Genomic DNA, 20,918 nt, shown 5'->3' on the forward strand with positions numbered 1-20,918 from the left:
TTCCGCAGGCTTCCCTGTCTCTTCTTTCTCTCCCAGCCTGCCTGTACTCTGTCCTCTCACTGGGAAGTTGCCCCAGCCCAAAACAGACAGTCCCCTGCCTCTAATCAGTGCTTCCCAGAGCATCCCCACAGTCCACTGGCCGCACTGTCACCTAGAGAAAAATGCTTGTTAGAACCACAGGTTCCTGGGCCCATCCCCACCCACTGAGCCATTATCCCTAAGACCCCCAAGTATTGAACAAAAGTGAGAACCACTGACCTCCAGAATAACTTAGCCCACTATTCAAGGCCGCTTTAACCCCTCCCTTTCCATCCTTCCCACTACTGCTAATCACTAGTTCACACCATTCTAAAGTATTCCTCCTGCTGTCCCTTGGTGTCCTTAGAGCCTACAATCCCACTGCCACGTCTTTGCACACTCTACTCTCCATGCTCATGGCCGGCGCCCAACCTTTGGCCTTCCCCTTTTTCTCTTTCTATCTAAATAATGCCCATTTTCAAGGTGTCGTTCGAATTCTGCCTGTTTAAGCAGCATACCCTGTGCTGATGAGTGGAGACCCCTTCCCGCTCCCTTCTGCTGCGCTGGCTTTGTGAATGGCCCATTGGCACAGAGCAGCGCCTCTCTGCCAGCAGGCCTTCGCCTTTCCTGGCATTTCTGTTGCTACATTTTGATTGTGAGAATGTGAAGGGCAGGAATTCTGTCCCACACACTGTAGGCCTCGTTTCTGGCTGACTTCAAAGTATGGTCACAGCCAATGTGAGTGACAGGTCACAGACTAGACAGGACCAGACTACCCAAGGAGCCTCATTCAGGACAATCAGGACCCTTCCCCAGTGGTAACAACTTGGAAAGCCTTCCTTGAGCTGGGTGTAGTGGTGCACACCTGTAATGCCAGCAACTCGAGAAGCCAAGGCATGAGGATCACAAGTTCCAGGCTGACCTGGGCAAATTAGTGAGACCTTGTCTCAAAACAAACAAACAAAAAAGACTGGAAATGTAGCTCCATGGTGAGGTACCACTGGATTCAATCCCCAGTAGCAAAAAAATAAATAAAAATAAAAATTCCCACCTCGACCAGGGTTATCAGAACGCCCTTTGTGTGAATTATAGGGCTTACATAAAACCAAATGAGGACCTGTGTCTAGAATTCATTTGCCCATTGGTCAGATTATAGCCTCCCCTTTCCAGTACTAGAGATAGAACCCAGGGTGCTCTACCACTGAGCTGCATCTCCAGTTGTTCTTATTTTTTATTTCAAGACAGGATGTCACTAAGCTGCCCAGGCTTGCCTTGTGCTTGTGATCCTCCTGCCTCAGTCTCCCAAGCACCCTGGAATTACAGGCATGCACCACTGCATCCAGCTTCATTAGACCTTAAACATCTATAACGCGCCAAGCCCTGAGGGGAGTAAAGAAGTGAATCCAAGATCTTGCTGGTCAAATTGCTCATGAAAACCGGAAAACTGATACAACCGACATGCTAAGGGAAGAGTGGGGTACACATAAGGGCAACGGAGAAGGGGTTCTCCCTGGCCTTGGAGCGTGGCTGGTCTCAGAATCATGCGCAGCCTGCAAGGGTAAGTGGAACAGCATTCTTGGTAGAGGAAAAAATAAGACACATGGAAGTGTGAAAGGAGTGGTTCTGAAAAGAGGTAGTTCTAGCTGGGGTGGCCAGAAAGCAGAGGGGATGTGGGCGGCCAGACTGGAGAAGACAAACAGCCTCTCCATCTAAGCCAACAATTCAGTCTTTATCCTGGGGGTGGCAGAAGTCTAGGAAAGAGAAGAGAAGCAACTTGGTAGAAATTGCAGTTTTGAGGGCTCTCCGTGGGTAGGTTTGGATGCAGGAAATTCTGGTAACAGCAAGGAACACATGAGCTTGTGCAGGGGTGTTTGCCATCGCGCATTAGCCAACCGTGTGCACAGGAAAGAGCCTGGTTTACAAGAATCGGCTCCTGAAGACCCAGCGAGGCCGGCAGCCAACTTCCACTTTACTTGGGATGTTTTCACTTTCAGGGCATCTTGTTCTGAGTCAAGATTCCTCCTTCTGAATGTGGGACTTTCCAGAAGGACCGCGGCTCCTTCCATGCATCCACTTGGCCTGGGATGTGCTGGATTTTGGTTGTCGAGGGAGTTCGCCTGCTTCTCCGGAGAAGGATGGCCACGTGCTTCCTATGGAATCTGCTTCTCTGGGAAGGTGAGTGGGACAGGTGGATGGCTTGTCCTCAGAGAGCTGAAGGCTCCTCCCCGGCTGTGCTGGCCAGTCCAGGCCCCAAGCCAAATGTGAACCTGGGAACCGGGGAGAGCTAGAGAGGAGCAAGCAAGTTCTTGAGTGACATCAAGTGCTAGGCAGAGACAAAGGGATCTGGGTGGGAAGAGGTGGCAGCACTAGGACCATCAGAATCCTGGAGATATGAGCTATTTGTGGCCCAGGACAGTTAGAACTGAGCCAGTTGCACTTCTGGTTTGGAGAGAAAGTTGAATGTGGGAATCTTGAGGCTCTGGCAATGTTAACACATGGGAATTCTATATACCATCTGGAGAGAGATGAAGGCCCGGCAGAACAGGGCTCCTTATAAACTGAGAACTGTATTTCCAGCTCCATGTGGGAAAACTGGGGTCCCTGAGGGCCTGGGCAACGGGAGGTGGATACTGAGTAGGAGGAAAGGCAAGAAGAGTCAGTTAAATATGGTCCATGTGAACTTGAGGGTGGCCAGCCGTGGTGTGGTATTGGAATGGCTGAGATATGGGTCTCGTCGGGGAGCAATCCCTCCATCAGTCTGATGCCCAAGTTCCCCTCCTTGGTCAACAGGTAGCCAACATGACATTGGTCAGATCCTGCAGGGCCAGGGATGGGAGTCATGGGGTGTGGAAGAGATCAAGTCTCACTGTTAACATCAGAGACTCAGGGACTTTGAGATTGTTTTGTCCAGTATCCCCACCTAAGTTCCTGGCCACAAGGGTTCCAAAGGCCCTGCAGATTCCTTCAACACTTCTAAGTATATGGGGGAAATCATATCTTAACCCTCAGAAGAGCCTAACTTTTCAAGGATTCACAAAATTTTCAAGTCAATGAACATGTGAGGACATTGTCCTAGACTTTGGACATGTGGATATTTTAAAAATAATTTTTGTTTATTTTTGCACATGTTCAGCAGATGCTCTACCACTGAGCTACATCCCCAGACCTTAAATGAATTTTTAAAGGGCTCTCTGTGACAAAAGAGATCAACCCAAATGATCTGGTACAGCCCCCTTGTTTTATAGGCAAGACCACTAACATTTAGGAAAGTTGATGTTCTCAGGTCAAACAGCTGATTTATGGCAGAGCAGGACGGAATAGAACCTAGATCTTGATTGACATCCAGTGAAATTCTATCTGTATGTAAAGCCATCTCCAGTAGGGATAGAGGTGTTTGGGGCCAGTAGGCCAGTGAGATGGTTGAAGGACAAGATTTATTGTGGCCAGCAAAGTGAACATCCATAATACATCTCCTTAACCCAATTCCCATCACTTGGGTACATTCTGCTCTGTACCCCAGGGGCCACAGCTGTGCCACATACAAGATCAGTCTTCAGCAAATTCAGTACAGTTTAACAAGCTTCTGCTATAACCTGGACCAGGTGGGCGTCTCAGGTGCAAAGATGAAAAAAAATGATGTTGTCCCAGCCCAGTGGTGCATGCCTCTAAGACCAGCTTGCGATGCTGAAGCAGCTGGGTCACAAGTTCAAGTCCAGCCTGGGCAACTTAGCAAGACGCTGTCTCAAAATAAAATAACATAAAAATGGCTAGGTATGCAGCTCAATGGTAGGGTACCCCTGGGTTAAATCCCCAGTACTTCAAAAAAGATGTTGTTGCCCTTGGAGAACCCATGGTCTGGTGGGCGATGTTGATCAGAAACAGAAAATAATAATAGAAGGACAAGGTTAGTCAGAGTGCTGATCCCTGACCACTGTGCGAAAGGGCAAGTAGCCTGCAGTAAAGTACGGGGAAGGCTGGAAGAGGCAAGGACCTTTCGAGAATGAACAGAAATAAACCAGAGGAGACAGGATCGAATCCTACTGCTGTGCCAGGTACGGGTCAGTTTACAGTAAATTCAGTACAATGAATTTGGTCCTAAACAGGGAGGGCATTGCAAGCACAAAGATGAAATAATAATAATAATAATAATAATAATAATAACTTTAATTTGTCCCACTTCTCTCCAACCCCATGGGTCTATCTCTCAGTTCAAGTTTCCATCACCACCTTGAATGAATGTCAACAGTCTCAGTCTCACCCCACTGCCAGTGTTGGAGTGACCTTCCTAACCATGTCACTCTGCTGCTTAGAACCTGAGCTCCTTGCCCACCCCCATTGCTCTACAGATAAAGCCCCAATTCTAATGCTGCTTTCAGGAGGAAGCTTGCTCAGGCTGCCCTGACAACTCTGCTGTGTCATTTCCTGCTCCCCTGCAGAGAGCCACTTTCAGTTCCCCAGGACACTTGTTCTCTCCCTCCAGCCCCATGAGCACACTCTTCCTATAGCACTTCCCCTTCTTTCTAGACAGCCCTCCTCTTGACCTGGCTGGTTCAGGTTCCTCCTTCAGGTCTCAGTTTACCTATTTCTTCTCTAAGCCCCTCAAGGCTGGGCGAGGGTCCCCGATCACCCTACCAGTGTTTTCCTGGGACGCCCATTCTTCCCACCATGGTACTTAGCACAATTTATTTTAATTACTTGCTTGTCTGTCTTCTCTGTGAGCTCCGGGAACACAGGGCTCAGCTTCTCTTCCTGTTCGGGGATACCGGATCCCTGCAGAGTGCACTCTCAGTGGAAGAGAAGGGAATGTGGGTGGGGGGATCCTAATTGGCTCCAGAGCAGCACAGCTGCGTGCAGGAGTGGGATGAAGAGGATTTGCCAGCAGACTGACCAGGGTCTCTGTTTCTCCAGCTCTTATTCCCATGGCAGTTATTGGTGCTCAAGTGCTGAGCAAGGTGGGGGACTCCGTGCTGCTGGTGGCTGAGCATCCTCCAGGCTTCCAAGTCCGCGAGGCCATCTGGAGATCTCTCTGGCCTTCGGAGGAGCTCCTGGCCACGTTTTTCCGGGGCTCCCTGGAGACTCTGTACCACTCCCGCTTCCTGGGCAGAGCCCAGCTGCACAGCAACCTCAGCCTGGAGCTCGGGCCCCTGCAGTCTAGAGACAGTGGCAATTTCTCTGTGCTGATGGTGGACACAGGAGGTCGGGCCTGGACCCAGACCCTGCAGCTCAAGGTGTATGGTGAGTGTATCTTTTTTCCCCAGTACTGAGGATTGAACCCACAGGTGCTTAACCACTGAACCACATTCCCAGAGACCTTATCTTTTCTTCCTTTTTTTTTTTACTTTTGAGACAGGGTCTTGCTAACTTGCTGAGGCTGGTCTTAAATTTGTAATCCTCCTTCCTCAGTCTCCCAAATTTCTGGGATTACAGACATGTGCCACTGCACTCAGCTGCATTTCTTTAAAAAGGTCTTTTAATTGTTGTAAAACGAATTATTTCGAAATTTAAGGGTTAGCCAGGTACTGGGATACACACCTGTAATCCCAGCCACTCAAGAGACTGAAGCAGGAGGAGAAACACTCACAAGTTCCAGGCCAGCCTGAGTAAACTGAGCAAGACCCCATGTCAAGATTAAAAAAAAAAAAATTAAGAGGTGCAGTGACTTGAAAGGCTGAGGGAAGAGGATTGCAAGTTCAAGACTAGCCTCGGCCAGTTAGTGAGTCCCTAAGCAACTCAGTAAGACCGTGTCTCAAAATCAAAAATAAAAAATGTGCTGGGGATACGATTCAGTGGTTAAGTGGTTAAGTGTCCCTGGGTTCAATCCCCAGGACTAAAAACAAAATAAAAAGAAAAGAAATTGGGATGGGGGGAGGGGTATCAGATTTAAGAATCGAAAATAAGAATAGAAGCTGGGAAGAGAGAAACAGAGAGGGAAAGGCCATAAGAAAATTGGGGAGGTGTCTCAAACGGCAGTGATGGCTGTCGAGTGATCCTCTGGTGACCCATTCGGGGTGCTGATGCGAAACTGGAGTGATTTTCTGGATACGCAAAGTTCTGAACCAGGTCGCACATCTTGAGAAGAAAAATACTGGGTGTATTTCAGCACCCTGGTGACCCTGTTAGCCCAGTGCCTTCATGCAGTGAATAACTTAGACAACCACGCAGGCCTCCCTGGGACCTCTCCCCCATTCCGAGTCTCAGCTGCCACACATGTGAAATGAGGACATTGAGTGCGATAATACATGCAGCACCCACACCACTAAGCTCTCAACTGCCTTGTTCTCAGCATCTGAATTACAGATTTTAAGGAAATTGCTGTTTTATTGCTTCCAAATACATAGCGTGATTAGAACTAATTGCAGGAAGCTGCCAAGCCACCGTCCTCGGGAGCTCTGCTTTGACAATAGATAAGAACGATTTGAATTAGCAGATCAGTTACTAGAAAATGTCAATGGGTGTTTCTACTGTGCCTGATCGTGTTTGGAAGCAGCTTGTCCTCTTAAGTGGTGTAAATATCCCCCCTGTAATCTTTGTTTATACTATTAGTGTGCCTAGCAAATCATTTCTTTTTTCATATCACAAATCCCACCAGATTGAGTTGGCATTAATGAGGTTTTACTCTGCTTGACTCTGGAATGCTGTCAGAGACTGAGCCCTCCTGTTGTTTCCAGAGTGCTCTCCCACTGACCCCACTGCCACTGAGATTCGGGATTTACGCGTCAATCTATATAGGAACGGAGAGCCGCAGCTTGGGACATGGGGACACTGATTTGTTCCATGGCCCAGGTATCAAGCATCTATCTGACAGCACGGGAGAGAGAAGGTTATCGAGATAACAAGACAGAGCCCCTGCCTCTGGGCAACTCCTTCACAGCATTTTGCACCCTTGTGATTAGTTGCTTAGTTATTCATAATCATTTGTCAGACACTGTCTTCCTCACCAAACTACAAGCTCCACGATCTAGGCATGGGCTCACTTTCTTGCCTGACTTAAAGGCTTATCATCTCCTGTTGGCAGACTGACACATTGTAAGACAGGTGCTACCAAAAAAAAAAAAGCGGGGGGGAGTTATACAATGTGCTTGGAGATGCCTAGCACCAAATCTAAAATATCAGGGGTGGCTTCACAGTCAAGGCATTCAGCAATGCGTCCAAGCTGGGCTTTGAAGGATGTGTAGGAGTTTTCTGGGAGGACAAGAACAAAAAGCATCTATATGCACAGATGATCCATGCGGAAGCAGGAAAGATACAAGACAATGTGGCCTGTTTGGGAGAACTGCAAATTAAATAGTGTGGGCAGAGAGGGGCAGCAGGAGGTACAGCAAAAAGGGTGACATGAGTCATTTCATGAAGAGTTTTGGTGACTAAGGAATCAGCTTCTGTTCTGTGGGCAGTGAAATGCCAAACAAGAACAAGAGAGGCCTAGCCAGAGGAGCCACCCAACCCCACCGGAGCCCAGACCTGGAGCCCCGCCCGGCCTCCCTGTAACCTGCTCTTCTGTCCTTGCCCAGATGCGGTACCCAGGCCCACGGTTCAGGTGTTCATTGCTGTAGCAGGGGATGCTGAGCCCCTCAAGACCTGCCAGGCCTTCTTGTCCTGCTGGGCCCCTAACATCAGTGACATCACCTATAGCTGGCGACGGGAGGGGACAGTGGACTTTGGTGTTGAGCCACAGAGCCTCTTCACAGACGGACAGGTGCTAAGTGTTTCTCTGGGACTAGGAGACAAGGACGTGGCCTATTCCTGCATTGTCTCCAACCCTGTGAGCTGGGACTTGGCCACAGTCACCCCCTGGGAGAGCTGCCATCACGAAGCAGGTAAGTCATGGGCCTCTGGTCAGTGGGGAGGGATCATAAAGCATAGAGCCCACCTCTGACCCTACCCCTCTGTGTCCAGCACCAGGGAACGCCTCCTACAAGGATATGTTACTGGTGGTGGTGCCCATCTCGCTGCTTCTGTTCCTGGTTGGTCTCTTCTTTGTGTGGCACTGTGGCCTCTGCTCAGGTAGGGGTCCTGCTGGTGCAGGAGATGGTGGAGGAGGTGGACCTACTGGGGAGGAGGGTGAAGGCTGGACCTCCCTCTACTTAGGCTTCAGATGACCTGTCCCCCACCTCTTCTGCCTTATTTCTTGGTCTTCTCTACTTCATACTTTGGTCTCCAACCACACTGAGCCACTCAAACGGTCTTCTTGATTTTGTTTTTGGTACCAGGGATTGAACCCAGGGGTCCTCAACTGCTGAGCCAATTCCCAAGCCTTTTATTTCCTGTGTTGAGACAGGGTCTGGCTCATTTGCTTAGGGTCTTACTAAGTTGCTGAGGCTGGCATTGAACTTGCAACCCTCTGGCCTCAGCCTCCCCGAACTGCTGGGATTACAGACATGTGCCACTCCCCTTCTCCATTTGACTAATTCCCACTCAGTCTTCAAGGTAAGGATGTCCAGGAGGACTTCCCTGACCACAACCCTTCAGCCCCACCATCAGGTTGGCTAATGTCTTTCTTTAATCTCCAGCGATTACCCCAATTACATAACTAATTATACTTGTACCCCCAACACACTGAATTCTGAGCCCTTTAAAGGCAAAGGCTGGGGTCACCGATGAGGCCTGTCCGGTGCTTCCTAGAACACAAGCAGTATTGGTAAATATTTGTCAAGGGAAAGTCTACATGAATCTCAACCCCCTTCTGAAAGAAGACTCTCCCTGGCCAGGAGCTGATAAGGCCACCTTCTTCAGAAAAAGAAGAAATAGAAAACTCTGAGATCAGAACAGTTTCTGGGCTCTATATCCAACTTAGCCTCTGCCTCTGGCCAGGATGCCCTATCCTTGAAAGAACTAGCAAGACTGACCTGGCTTCCTGGCCATTTCTATGCCAGGTGGCCTGAGCTTCCTGGTCACAGGGTCAGCAAAGAAGGAGCACAGAGACCTCATTATGGTGGGTGTGTTCTGGAGCGCCAGAGTATCGGCCCAGGCACTGAGAGCAGAAGCGAGTGTATGTGACTGATTCCTGCTTGTCCTTCCCCTGGGGACAGGAAAGGCAGGGGGAGCAGCTGTGGCTGCACTCTGCCTGCAGGCCCTGTCTACTAGGGGGAGGGTCTAGCCCTGGCCCTTTGCCCCCCAAGAGGCCTAAGGATTTATGGAAAGACGTTTGAAACCAAGAGAAGAGCAACTCCCTCTCCCCCAATACTGAGTATTGAACTGGGGAGCACTCTACCACTCTGCTACATCTCCGGCCCTTTGAAATTCTACTTTGAAATAGAGTCTCACTAAGTTGCTGAGACAGGCCTTGAATTTGCAATCGTCCTGCCTCAGCTTCCTGGGCTGCTGGGATTACAGGCATATACCACCACACCTAGCAAAAGCAGGTTTTTTTGTTGTTTTTTTTTTAATCTTATTTTTTTTTTTTTGGTGGGGTTCTTTTTTTTTTTGTCTTTTTTGGAACTGGGGGTCGAACCCAGGGCTTTGCGAATGCAAGGCAGACGCTTTGCCACTGAGCTACATCCCAGCCCGCAAGAGCAGTTTTTTTAAAAAAACAGCTTTATTGAGATATAATTCACACAGTGCACAACTCACTGGCTTTTAGTCTATCCACAGAGTTGTACATTTATCACTACACCAATTTTAAAACATTTCCACTGCCCCAAAAAGAAACCCATAACCCCAATTCCTCCATTCCTCCCACTTTCCCAAGCAACCACTAATTTACTTTCTGTTTCTCTGTATTTTTCTATTCTGAACATTTCATATAAATGGAATCACATTGTGTGGTCCTCTGTGACTGGTTTCTTCACTTAGCCTAATCTTTCAAGGTTCAGAAAAGAGCAACTTTGACTATTGAGAAGGGATAAAGAGGACCCAACCACCTGGGATAGTGGAGAGACTCCACACAGGGAGTTCCGAGGCTGGTCCTAAGTCTACCATGTGGCCTCTGGTCATTTAACCAGGTCCATCCATCACAGCCCTAACTTCCCATGGCTTCTACAGCTAAATACATGGCACAGGTGCACATCAAGATCAGACATTAAGAAGAACGTCCTGTACCTTAAGAGTTTCCTTTTCCATGATTATGGAAGCTAAGGAGAGATGTCCCTTTGCCCAAGGTGACCTTATGACAGAAAACAGAATTCGGAGCCCTGGGGCCAGACCAAGTATGCCAGATTCTAAACATGAGAGGGGTAACTTTCTTTCTGATCTCCTCACCAGGGAAAAAGAAGAGGGACGCCTGTACTGACCGAGTGGCTGCAGAGACAGAGAACCCCCTTGTGTAGAAAGTGCCACGAGAGACAATAAAATCTGACCACTGGGTCATGAGGAAACCCCCTGTCTAAGCACATGATGCTCCCGGGACACAGCTGGTACCTGGAAACCTTCAGGGACCTTCTACCTCCTGTGACATTTCTGGAACAGCCTGGGCAGCTGTCACACTGGCAGGACAGAAAGTATTGGCATAAACTTCGACACCGCTCCCTTCTTTCTCCTCACTGTTCATGTCCTGGCTCTCAGTGCTGGACAAGACGGGGCTAACAGGATGTTCCCTCAAGAACACCAGGAGGCCGGGAATGGTGGCACAGGCCTGTAATCCAACCACTCTGGAGGCTCAGGAGGATTGCCAGTGTGAAGCCAGCCTGGGCAGCTTAGCAAGACCCCGACTCAAGAAGAACGACAATGAAAAAGGCTGAGGATGTGGCTCCGTGGTAGAGCACCCCTGGGTTTAAACCCAATACTACTCGAGACGTTCTCCAAGATCACATGGACACGGACTATTCAAGGCACTCACCATTCCCCAAAGAACTGCCTCCAGCTCTGGTCCTAGGCTCTAAAAGACGTTCAACAGGGGCTGGGGTTGTGGCTCAGTGGTAGAGCGCTCGCCTCGCACGTGCAAGGCCCTGGGATCGATCTTCAGCACCACACACAAATAAATAAATGTATAAAATATATATATATAAATGTTTTTTTTTAAAAAAAAGACATTCAGCATTTGAACAGAGAAAATTAATCACACATTACCAGTTCCAGTCTAGCCTCCAGCCCCCATGGTTTGAGGTTCCAATACTTATTATTATTAAAAGAACGGGTTCTCAAATAAGTGAAGGTGAGAGGTAGGGAACAGGGATTTCTCTTTCTGGCCTGAAGAACTTTTAGGTCATCTGAGTTCATGGCCCCTCAAAAATATTTTGCAGTTAAGGTTGACCAAGAATGGTTGGCATGCCATATGGTTGGAATGAAAGCCATTTGACTGGTAACATCTTATTAAGAGACATCCTCACCATCTCCATTGACCCTCATCCCTCTTTCAGGATCTAGGGGAGGAGGGGCAGAGTGTATCATTAAGGTTCTCTCCTCACTCTCTAGCACAGTGACTGAAAATATATACTGAAATACTGAAAAGATATACTGAATTTGCCTCAACCAATAGGAAGTTCTTGCTCAACTTCCACAAAAGCAGCTGAGCTCAGGGTAAGTCTTTCTGCCTGAGACTTGGAGGGAAGATCCAGGAAAAGCTACAGAGAAGGAAAATTATGGAGCGGAGGGGTGCTGAGGCATTTTAGACTCTACCATTTTCCTTTTCAGATGCAAGTGTAGAAAAGCTACCCAAGTTCAAGGAGAGAGACAAAGATCCCACCATTCAATGGGAGGCTGTCAAGGTCACATTGACATATGGGATAGAAGATGTTATTGTGGCCATTGGATTTTATTCTGAGTCTCACTCAAGTCTTGCTAATAGAAAGGAAGGAGGTGTTGAAAGAATAGACATAGATTTTTGAATATTTACCCAGAGTGGCTTTGATCTCTCCACTAAGATGTCAGTCCTGTCCTAGGACCATCTCTCTTCTCCCTGATGCCTGGGAAGCACTTGACTTTGCACAAATGATCAGTAAAACAGGCTCCCTCCTCCACTCAGCTGTTCCTGGATTTCCTCTTCGTGGATCTTTTTAGAGTTCCCCTGATTTTCACCTGGATTTACCTAATTCCCATCCATTTCCTGCACCTACTTCTCTCTTACTTCCACCTAAGCCCACTGCACAGTGTACATGCCCCCTGGTTCTGCCCTGGCTTGCCACTCAGAGGCATCCCTCATGCCTGATCACTGAATTACGCAAAACTGGCCTGCCCCTAAAAATGATGTAAGAAAAAAAAAAAAAGCCCAAGATCTAGCAATGAGCCAAGGTTGGTCCATGGACAAAAAACACACACCACTCCCCACCTTTCCTCCCTTCATCCGCAGAGTCTCAACTCAGATCAGAGCACTTGTAAATGGGGTGGGGCCCACGGTTCTTCCTCACAGAATGACTCTTAGCAGCCTTGCCTACACAGTGATTTTGCAGTGAACTGCACCGGGGCCTCTTTGAACAGATCCACGCTGCTCGAATAAACTAGTGTTCCCATCCCCAGTGTGACTCACTTGTCAACTAGTAGACTCATTAACCTTCTATTGAAAAAAAAAAAACACAAAGGGTTTCCATGAGACCAATTTTTGTGCTCATAAGCATTGAGATTGATGCTTTAAAAGTGACAGCATCACAAATAGGAATTGAGGGTTCCACACATGATGGGTGCACTTTGAGCACCCGGGGGGAGTCACACTTGGGAACAAAGAAAAGCCTTTGCCTACAAGGAGTTTATTTTCTATACCATATAAATAAATGAGCAAGTCTGTGTTAGATGTTGGCTTGTTCTGTGAAGAAGAATAAGGCAGAGTAAAAGGCGAGGGAATGATATGCTGGGGACAAAGGGTCTGTCTTAGATAAGGTGTCACTTTCTGAAAAGGTGACACCAGAACAGAGAGGCCAGGGAAGTGAAGGAGAGGGCAGAAAGTGCTCCAGACACAACAGAAAATGCAAAGGCCCTAAGTAAGAAAGGTCAGAGTGGCTAGGTTCAAACAAAGCAAAGAGAAGGGACAGGCAAAGGGTCCAGAGAGAGTCTGAGGTCACATCCCATGGGGCCTTGCGGTCTTCAGAACACCCCTTCCTTCGGGTTTGGGTGGCAGAGAGTCCCACTCCCGTCAGTTCAGATATCAGGCTGCTCCCAGAATGACCTCTTACATCCTTATTTCCATGAGCTGTGTTCAGGGGCACAGGCCTGTAATCCCAGCCGCTCAGAAGGAGGCTGAGGCAGGAGGACCACAAATTCAAGGCCAGCATGGGCCCCTGAGTGAGAAACTGTCTCAAAATAAATAAATAAACAAACAAACCACAAACAATAAAACTGGCTGAGGGAATAGCTCAGTGGTAAGGCACTCCTGGGTTTTATCCCCATTACAAAAAAAAAAAAAAAAAAATCCTTGTTTCAGCTAGGCTCATGATCAGACCAGAACCCTCTCCAAACCTGCTTTTCCACTGTGTGTGTGGGGGGGTGGGGGGCATGTATTACTGGAGATTGGACCTTGGGGCTCTAAGCTATATTCCCAGCCTCTTTCACTTTTTATTTTCAAACAGATTCTTGGTAAATTGTTCAGTCTGGCCTCAAACTTGCAATCCTCCTAGCTCAGCCTCGAAAATCTCTGGGATTACAGGCCAGTGAACTGCGCCTGGCTTCTTATATTTATTTCACTTTATGTTGTCCGCCTTTGCACCTGTTCTTCTGTGCCAAGGACAAACACAAGCGCTGATAGGGCAAAGGGGTCATGTGACTTGGTAGTGGCGAGAAGGGGGAAGGCCACGGTAAAGGCGTTGCCGAGAACATTTTTTTCATTAATGAAGATATGAACACCCAGTGCTTTTTTAAAAAAGGAGAGTGGGGAGAGAGAAGGACAACAGCTGCAAACATTAATGCCGTCTCTGGGGAATCTTCCGTCCGTGTTTATGAAGAAGTAGAAATACCTGTTCTGTCAATTGGTTCTTGGTTACTTTCTGATCTCTCAGAGAAGCACCACTTACTTCCAGATTTGACTCCATGGCTCCCTGCACCTGCTCTGCTTGCAGCCTGAAGGAACAGCCTATAAAACTACCAAATATGACTATCCCTAGATCCAGGAAGCACAGCGAACCTGGGTCCTGCTCTGGGGATCACCCTTTCAGGGAACACTGGAAAACTTAAGTGTGCATTACAGGGTGATCGTAATGGTGACACATTCAGAAGTTTTATCATATGAGAAATTATTGAAGAAACTGGTCATGTTTAACCTGGAGCAAAAAATTCAGAGGGGCATGCGTGCTCAAATATTTGAAGAGCTATCACATAAGCCCAGACTGTGTAACTGAGTCCAATGGAGCATATCACTAAGAAGCAGATATTGACTCATATAAATAATAGGATATTAAAACTGAAAACTGGAAAGAATCTGTGGTTGTTCAATTCAAGTGGGGTTTTTTTGTTGTTTTTGGTTTGGGGTTTGGCTTTTTTTTTTTTTTTTTAGTATTTGGCACTGAGGGTGCTACACCACTAAGCCACTTCTCCAGCCCTTTTTATTTATTTTTTTTTTATTTTGAGACAGGGTCTTGCTAACTTTCCCAATATAATGGTCTTGAACTTGTGATCTTCCTGCCTCAACCTCCCAAATCTCTGGAATTATAGGTATGTGCCACCAAAAAAAAAAAAAAAGCTAAGTTGTTTGTTTGTTTGCTTTCATTTCTTAGGTAGAAAACTGAGGCCCAAAGAGATTGCCACACCCCTAAAATTACATAATTAGTCAGTGGGAAAAGTCAGAATTAGCTTTAGTTTATCTCAATCAATCCAGCCTCTCACACTGTACCATACTACCAGAGAAGAACTTTCTAGCAAATGAAGTCAACCAAATATACAATTTCAATGAATGTTATGCAATTTCAATAAATGTACCTAATTCATTCAGCTGTTTCATAAACATGCTTAAGGAAAAACCATCTCAGAGCAAGATCCTAGACTGGAGACTTTTCAAATTAGGTACGAAGTTGCATTAGGAATGACAAATACACAGCACATATATCCAGACTTTGGCTTTTCCAGGGCTATGTCAGATGCAACTAATTAATTATGACACACTTTTCCCACTGAGCCCAGATGTAACCCTCAAGTTACCCCTACCAACCAATTAAAGTTAGGAACCGAGATGAAAGCTATTAGCCATTCCTGCCCCAGATAATTCTTAAGATCCTTCCATTATTAAGAATGAATTATAAATTAAAGAATAAATGAACAGCCAGGCACTCGGGTACACACCTTTAATCCCAGCCACTCAGGAGACAGAGGCAAGAGGATCACAAGTTCAAGGCCAGCCTGGGAAATTTAGGGAGATCCTCTTTCAAAATAGAATAATGAAAACGGTTGGAGATGTAGCTCAGTGGTCAAGCGCCCCTTGGTTCCAACCCCCAGTACCAGAAGAAGGAGAAGGAGAATAAGAGTGGGGAAACATTTGTATCAGTCAAGCTTCTTTAACAGAAATCAACTCTAGTCTTAACTAAAGTAAATAAAGAATTCATTAGAAAGTTGTGGGTAGCTCAGAGACCCAAAGAAAATGCTGACCAATCAGGTCACAGAAAGGACAAAGCCAGAGGCCTTGGGGATGCAGACCCTGGGGCCTGAGTGGAAGTATTCTTTTCAGTTTTCTGTTCCCTGGTTACTCAGAGAAGATTCCGTTGCCAACAGTGAAGCTCGACTGGACTAGCTGGGACCACGGACTCTTTTTTTTGGGGGGGGGAGGGTGGCGGGAATAAGGTAGAATTATAGGACATGTTGTCAGAGGCAGCCGTTGGTTCAATAAAATAAAATACCAAGCCTAGCAGGTGGTGTGTGCCTGTGATCCCAGCTACTTGGGAGGCTGAAGCAGAGGACTGTAAGTTCAAGGCCAGCCTGGGCAACTTAGGGGGACCCTGTCTCAAAATAAAATTTAAAATGGTTGGGGGATTGTAGCATAGTGGTAGAGGCCCTCTGGATTTAATTCCAGTACCCTCCAAAAATAAAATAATGAAATATCTAAAAAAGAGAAGTTTGAACAGAAATCTGTAGAACAGGAAAGGCATCCGTCTGTTCATTCAGTAAGCATTTGCTTACTAGGTAAGCACCTGCTAATTATCAGCATCAATACAGTTTCAGAGATGACTAAATAGTAGCATCACTGTCCCTGTCCTCAAAGGACTCACAGTCACATCAGCAAATGATGCCAATGAGCAATCAGCCCCCAGCAGGAGCTCTTAGGCATATACTGTCCTGGGAGACGTCTGCCCCAGGGAGAGCCAACTGGGTCCCCAGGGAAAATAGTGAAAGGGCAGAAACTTTGGATCAGGAACAAAAGTTTCATTGACAGAAATTGAAAACGTAGGTGTGGCCTGGTAGTTTCCCGGGGCAGGTCTTGCCAGAGCAGCAGAGATTTCTTTAATCAGAGGTTGTCTTCAGCATCCCCGATAGAAAGATGCGGTCTGCTCACAAGGGCTGGGGCTGGAGCCTGGTCCCAGGGTGAAGTCTGGCCTGCCTGCCTGCATGCACGTTAGTGTGCTCAGTCCTGCCTGCCAGACCCTCCTGTTGGCCTTCAATCTGCACCCCCTGGCTGGGAAGGGTCCTCGGGAGTCTTCCAAGGTTGGATAAGTCACTGAAACTCTGCCTAGCTGGACAGAAAATGAGGAGGTTTTCTGAGCTCCACCGGCTGCTCCCCACCTGCCCACTGGTCAGTCCACTCACCAGGTGCCCACCTTTGGTCAGCTTCACTGCAGGAGCTCAGAGCTCCAGGGTTCTCACCATGGTTCTCCTGACCAGGTCTGAGAACCAACACCCCTGCCCCAGTCCTTCCAGCCACAATCCCTGGTAATCTGGCCTTCTTCCTTCCTTGCTCAGAAATACCATGGGATTCCCTTGCCCCTCATCAATAACAATAACCCTACAGCATAACCTTTCCAGAAAATTCCTAACAATCCCTACACATACTCAGAGCCTTGATTTCTGCCAGCTCTGAACACCCATGTGCAGCATGTCTCTGAATGAGAACATGAGAGATGCAGATGGTGGAAGGACTGACCACAGGTCTGGCCACTCCAGGAAAAAGGACAAGAAAGACAGGGGAGGACTGAGGCTCTCAGCTCACCTGCTGACCTGAAGCTTGGACAGTCAGGAGACAATGGAGCTACCCATTACTCGCCTGAGAGGGAATTCAAAACTGAAGGCCAAAATTAGCAGCCAGAGCCTCGGCCAATCCAAACAACAGTTAATGCAGAGCCTCTTCTCTGGGAGGCTGTGCCCCAAAGGACAAGCACCGCAGGATGCCTGTCAGTCCTCGCCCTGTGCATCTGTCTCTGAAGGCCATAAGACAGAGAGCATCACCCTCACACCAAAGCAAGAAGGCGGCTGCTCTGGCTAGGGCTACAGAGGCCTGCTCTGGCTTTGCTCCACAGGCAGCACACCAAGGGGACACCCACCCAGTGCTCCCTCCCGACCTGATCACACTCCAGGAATCCAGGATCCTAGGATTTTCTCTCCAAATGGTAATTTGGGGACTCCTTGCCTGGATTCATCCTGCCAAAGACGGGCCAAACCACCTATTACCCTAAAGTCTGAGGATAGCTTTGAAGAGGGACCTGGATGAAGTCCAGAGCAGCCACATGAGTGGGCCCAAGGCCCTTCATGGTGCGGGATGGAGATGTGGCTGGAAAGAGAAGAGGTCTCTCCTAGGGCCTGGAGCAAGGGACTCGTTTTTCCTACACCATCAAGTTTTGGTATGAAACCCTAAAGAGTCCAAGATTTCTGAATCTAAACTTGACCTTGCAGTTTATTTAAAATAATAATAATAATAATTTTATGTAACAATTTGTTAGCTTGATTTATAATTATAAATGTTAAGGGCAGGCCTGAATATAAGAACTCCTCCCCTGACTTTTTTTTTTTTTTTATACTGAGGATTGAACCCAGGGACACTCTACCACCAAGCTACACTCCCAGCCCTTTTTAGTGTTTGTTTATTTGTTTGTTTGTTTGTTTTTGTTTTGGATGCCAGGGATTGAACCCAGGAGTGTTTAACCACTGAGACACAACCCTAGCCCTTTTTATCTTTTATTTAGAGACAGAGTCTCACTAAGTTCCCCAGACTGGCCTTGAACTGACTATCCCTCCTGCCCCAGCCCTCAGAGTAGCTGGGATTACAGGTGTGCATCACTATATCCAGCTTAATCATGAACTTTTTTTCTATCATAATTCCCATCTATCTCCTAAATCTGAGAACCCTCCAACCCCACCAATGACTAACAGCAACCCCCCAGTTCTCACTGCCGCTCAGGAGTAGCAGCACAGCACAAGAGGGCTGAAGTCAAACTTGGGACAGTAGACCCTGATTTCCCGAAAGACTGAACTGTCTGTCCCTCAGAGTTCATTCTCTCAGCCCACCTTTAATGAGCACCTACTAGGTGCCAGAGACATTGGGAATGCTTCTGTCAATTAGACAAACATCTCTGCACGCAGGAAGCTTGCAATCAAGTAGGGAGAGACAGACACTGAGTGAATAAGCACAAATGTTTGATTTAAATTGTGCTAAGCTCTGTAGAAGAAAATAACTGAAATCCTTGAGCAAGAATAGCAAGGGGCACTGCAGGTGGTGATGCACACCTGTACCCCCAGCTGCTCGGGAGGCTGAGGCAAGAGGTTTGCAAGTTCAAGGCCAAGCTGGCCAACTTAGCAAGGTCTTGTCACAAAATAAAAAAGCGAAAGGGCTGAGGCTATAGCTCAGTGTAGAAAGGACATTCAAGCTGCATCCAGCAGGGAGAGTAAGAATTAATAAAACAAAGGGTCTGAAGTGCCTGCACTCTGAGGAGCCAGCAGTGTGGAGCCCTTCTGGAAAGACCTTGGCATCTGTGAATGCACGAGGGGAGTCCCCATGGCCAGAGGGTAATAAGCAGGAGGGACCCCGGGAGGAGACAACAGCAGAGGTCAAGGAGGGCCTGGTAAGGACATGGTAGGATTTAAATTTTAATTATAAATGTAAAAGGAGGCCACTAAAGAGCTTTAAGAAGGGAAAAGACGTGATCAGACTTCTGAAAAAAAAAATCACTCTGGTGCTGTGTGGAGAATAGATTAAAGTAGGGAGACGGGAAGCAGGAAGATGAAGTAATTGCAGCCAACCTAGCAGAAAATGACAGTAGCTTGAAATCAAGATGGACACAGGGTGAAGAAAGAAGTGGATGGGTGCAGGAAAAATATATGGGAGCTAGAATAGGCAGGGCTCGGTAGCCTCCGTTCAAGGAAGGTCAAGAATGACACAGGGTGTCTGACCTGAGCATCCAGGCAGATGGTGGTGCCATGCACATAAACCGGATATACCCACAGAAGAGTGAAGTTGAGAGTTCATTCATTGTTTTATTTATATTTATATTACTTATGTATTTGTTTTTATGGTCCTGGGGATAGAACTCAGGGGTGCTCTACCACTGAGCCACATCCCCATATCCTCTTTTTGAATTTTATGTTGAAACAGGGTCTCACTAAGTTGTCAAGTCTCCTCCTGCCTCTGGCTCCCAGGTTGCCGGAATTACAGACGTGCGCCACCAAGCCCAGCTCATTCATCCCTAATTATCATGGAACAGGGGCTTGAAAAAGAGCAAACATTTGGAGGCTTAACAGTATGTTGGGATGAATCATGAAAATTGTCATTCTTGCAAGTTTAAAAATGAGTCACATATAGGTAATTTTATATGCGTCAACCTAATCATTTCAATGGACATTTACTTGTAGGGGGAAAAAAAAGAATCCTCCTGTGCCCTGACTCCACTCCCAGCTAGGACAATGAATGGGGACATGCTTATAATCAGGTAGGTTTTCACACTGCAGATCTGCCAGGTTCCTTCAACATGAACCTGAGGACAGAGAAGATATCTTTGGGTAAACAGAACCTCCCACAGCACCTTCAACCCCAACTGGTCCAGGGTCATGGTGTCCTGGTCAACTCCTTTGTCATCTGGCCAGAATTCTGCATACCAATTTTTAGAAAGTTCTGGAACATTCAGAACCCAAGATTCATAACGGTGGGGAGTGCTTGAGCTGCCTCAGTAGCCATGTGGAACTGTCCCTGATCCCAACCCTCCCCCGGAACCCATTCCACCTCAAGCCTACCCCTACAACATTCAGGGTCCCACATGGAGTGTCCAAGTGGAGCCCCTGATGCTATTTAAGGGGGGTTTTCCCAAGCAATGACAGTGACTTGGTCAGGTGGGTACGGTCAGACACAGAAGCCACAGTGTATTACTCATTGCAAAAGGAGCTGCTTTTCTAGATGCCATGACTGTTCCTCAGGGGTAAGTGGAGAGGAGCTGCCCCAGAGTTAGGAGGCTGGAGAAAGTCACCATTGCTGGACAGTGAGGAGGGTGCTTCTTATTATAGACCAGTACCTGCTAGCAAGGGGCTAACAAGCACAGGGCTGGAGCAGGGCTGAAACAGGCAATGTTTCTGGCTATCCAGCCACTCCGGGCTGCAGATGTCCTGTATCCTTCCCAGGGTGAATGGGTTCCATGAAGGAGGAGAAAGCAGAGAGTCTGGGCCATGGGGCAGGAATGTTCCTAGGACTGCAGAGAAGGATTCTATGATCTGTCATGTCCTATTCCTAGAAGCTGTGTCCATCTGGCCATCATTGTCCCCAGTGATTGTACTCCCCCCTCACTGCCCAGCCCCCGAGAAGATTGTCCAACCATCAGTTTGAGGGATGCACAAACATCCATCACTACCACTTCTCTTTACCTCTGGGGCCAGCACACCCTCAATGCTACCATCAGAGTGGCCTCATTCCTGCAGGGCTAAATCAACCATGCTCTGTACACTGAAGAGAAGAGCAGTTCTCTTGCATGTCTGCTTTGGGGAATCCTGGGGAAGATGGAGAGAAAGCTGGAGTGTTGGAGGGATGAGGCTTCAGTGGGCAGTGAGCAGCAGAAGTAAGGGCCTTTGGTCAGGAGCCAGATGGCCTGCTGGGAGCATATTGGTGGGCAGGCACACTTGACTCCTCTCCTAACTCCATCCCTAGC

At 47.6% G+C, this 20,918-nt stretch overlaps 1 protein-coding gene across 3 annotated transcripts; it reads left to right on the forward strand.

The window, feature by feature from the left end:
* Nucleotides 1-1,700: 1,700 nt before the first annotated feature.
* On the forward strand, nucleotides 1,701-10,949 carry Slamf8 (SLAM family member 8). Of its 3 annotated transcripts, XM_046429075.2 has the most exons (6): nucleotides 1,709-1,827; nucleotides 2,013-2,193; nucleotides 4,927-5,253; nucleotides 7,527-7,832; nucleotides 7,912-8,019; nucleotides 10,216-10,949. In XM_046429075.2, exons 2-6 carry the CDS (start codon nucleotides 2,103-2,105, stop codon nucleotides 10,278-10,280), a joined length of 897 nt encoding a protein of 298 aa, XP_046285031.1. In that variant the 5' UTR covers nucleotides 1,709-1,827; nucleotides 2,013-2,102; the 3' UTR covers nucleotides 10,281-10,949. The 3 variants fall into 3 exon arrangements, with proteins under 3 accessions (XP_058430115.1, XP_046285031.1, XP_046285032.1); XM_058574132.1 differs by having other exon boundaries at nucleotides 1,701-2,193; XM_046429076.2 differs by lacking the exons at nucleotides 1,709-1,827; nucleotides 2,013-2,193 and adding an exon at nucleotides 4,198-4,686.
* Nucleotides 10,950-20,918: the final 9,969 nt, after the last annotated feature.

Source organism: Marmota monax, unplaced genomic scaffold (genome assembly GCF_021218885.2).
Source record: "Marmota monax isolate L192 unplaced genomic scaffold, Marmota_monax_Labrador192_F-V1.1 WCK01_AAM20220418_F8-fsc00145, whole genome shotgun sequence".
NCBI lineage: Eukaryota > Metazoa > Chordata > Mammalia > Rodentia > Sciuridae > Marmota > Marmota monax.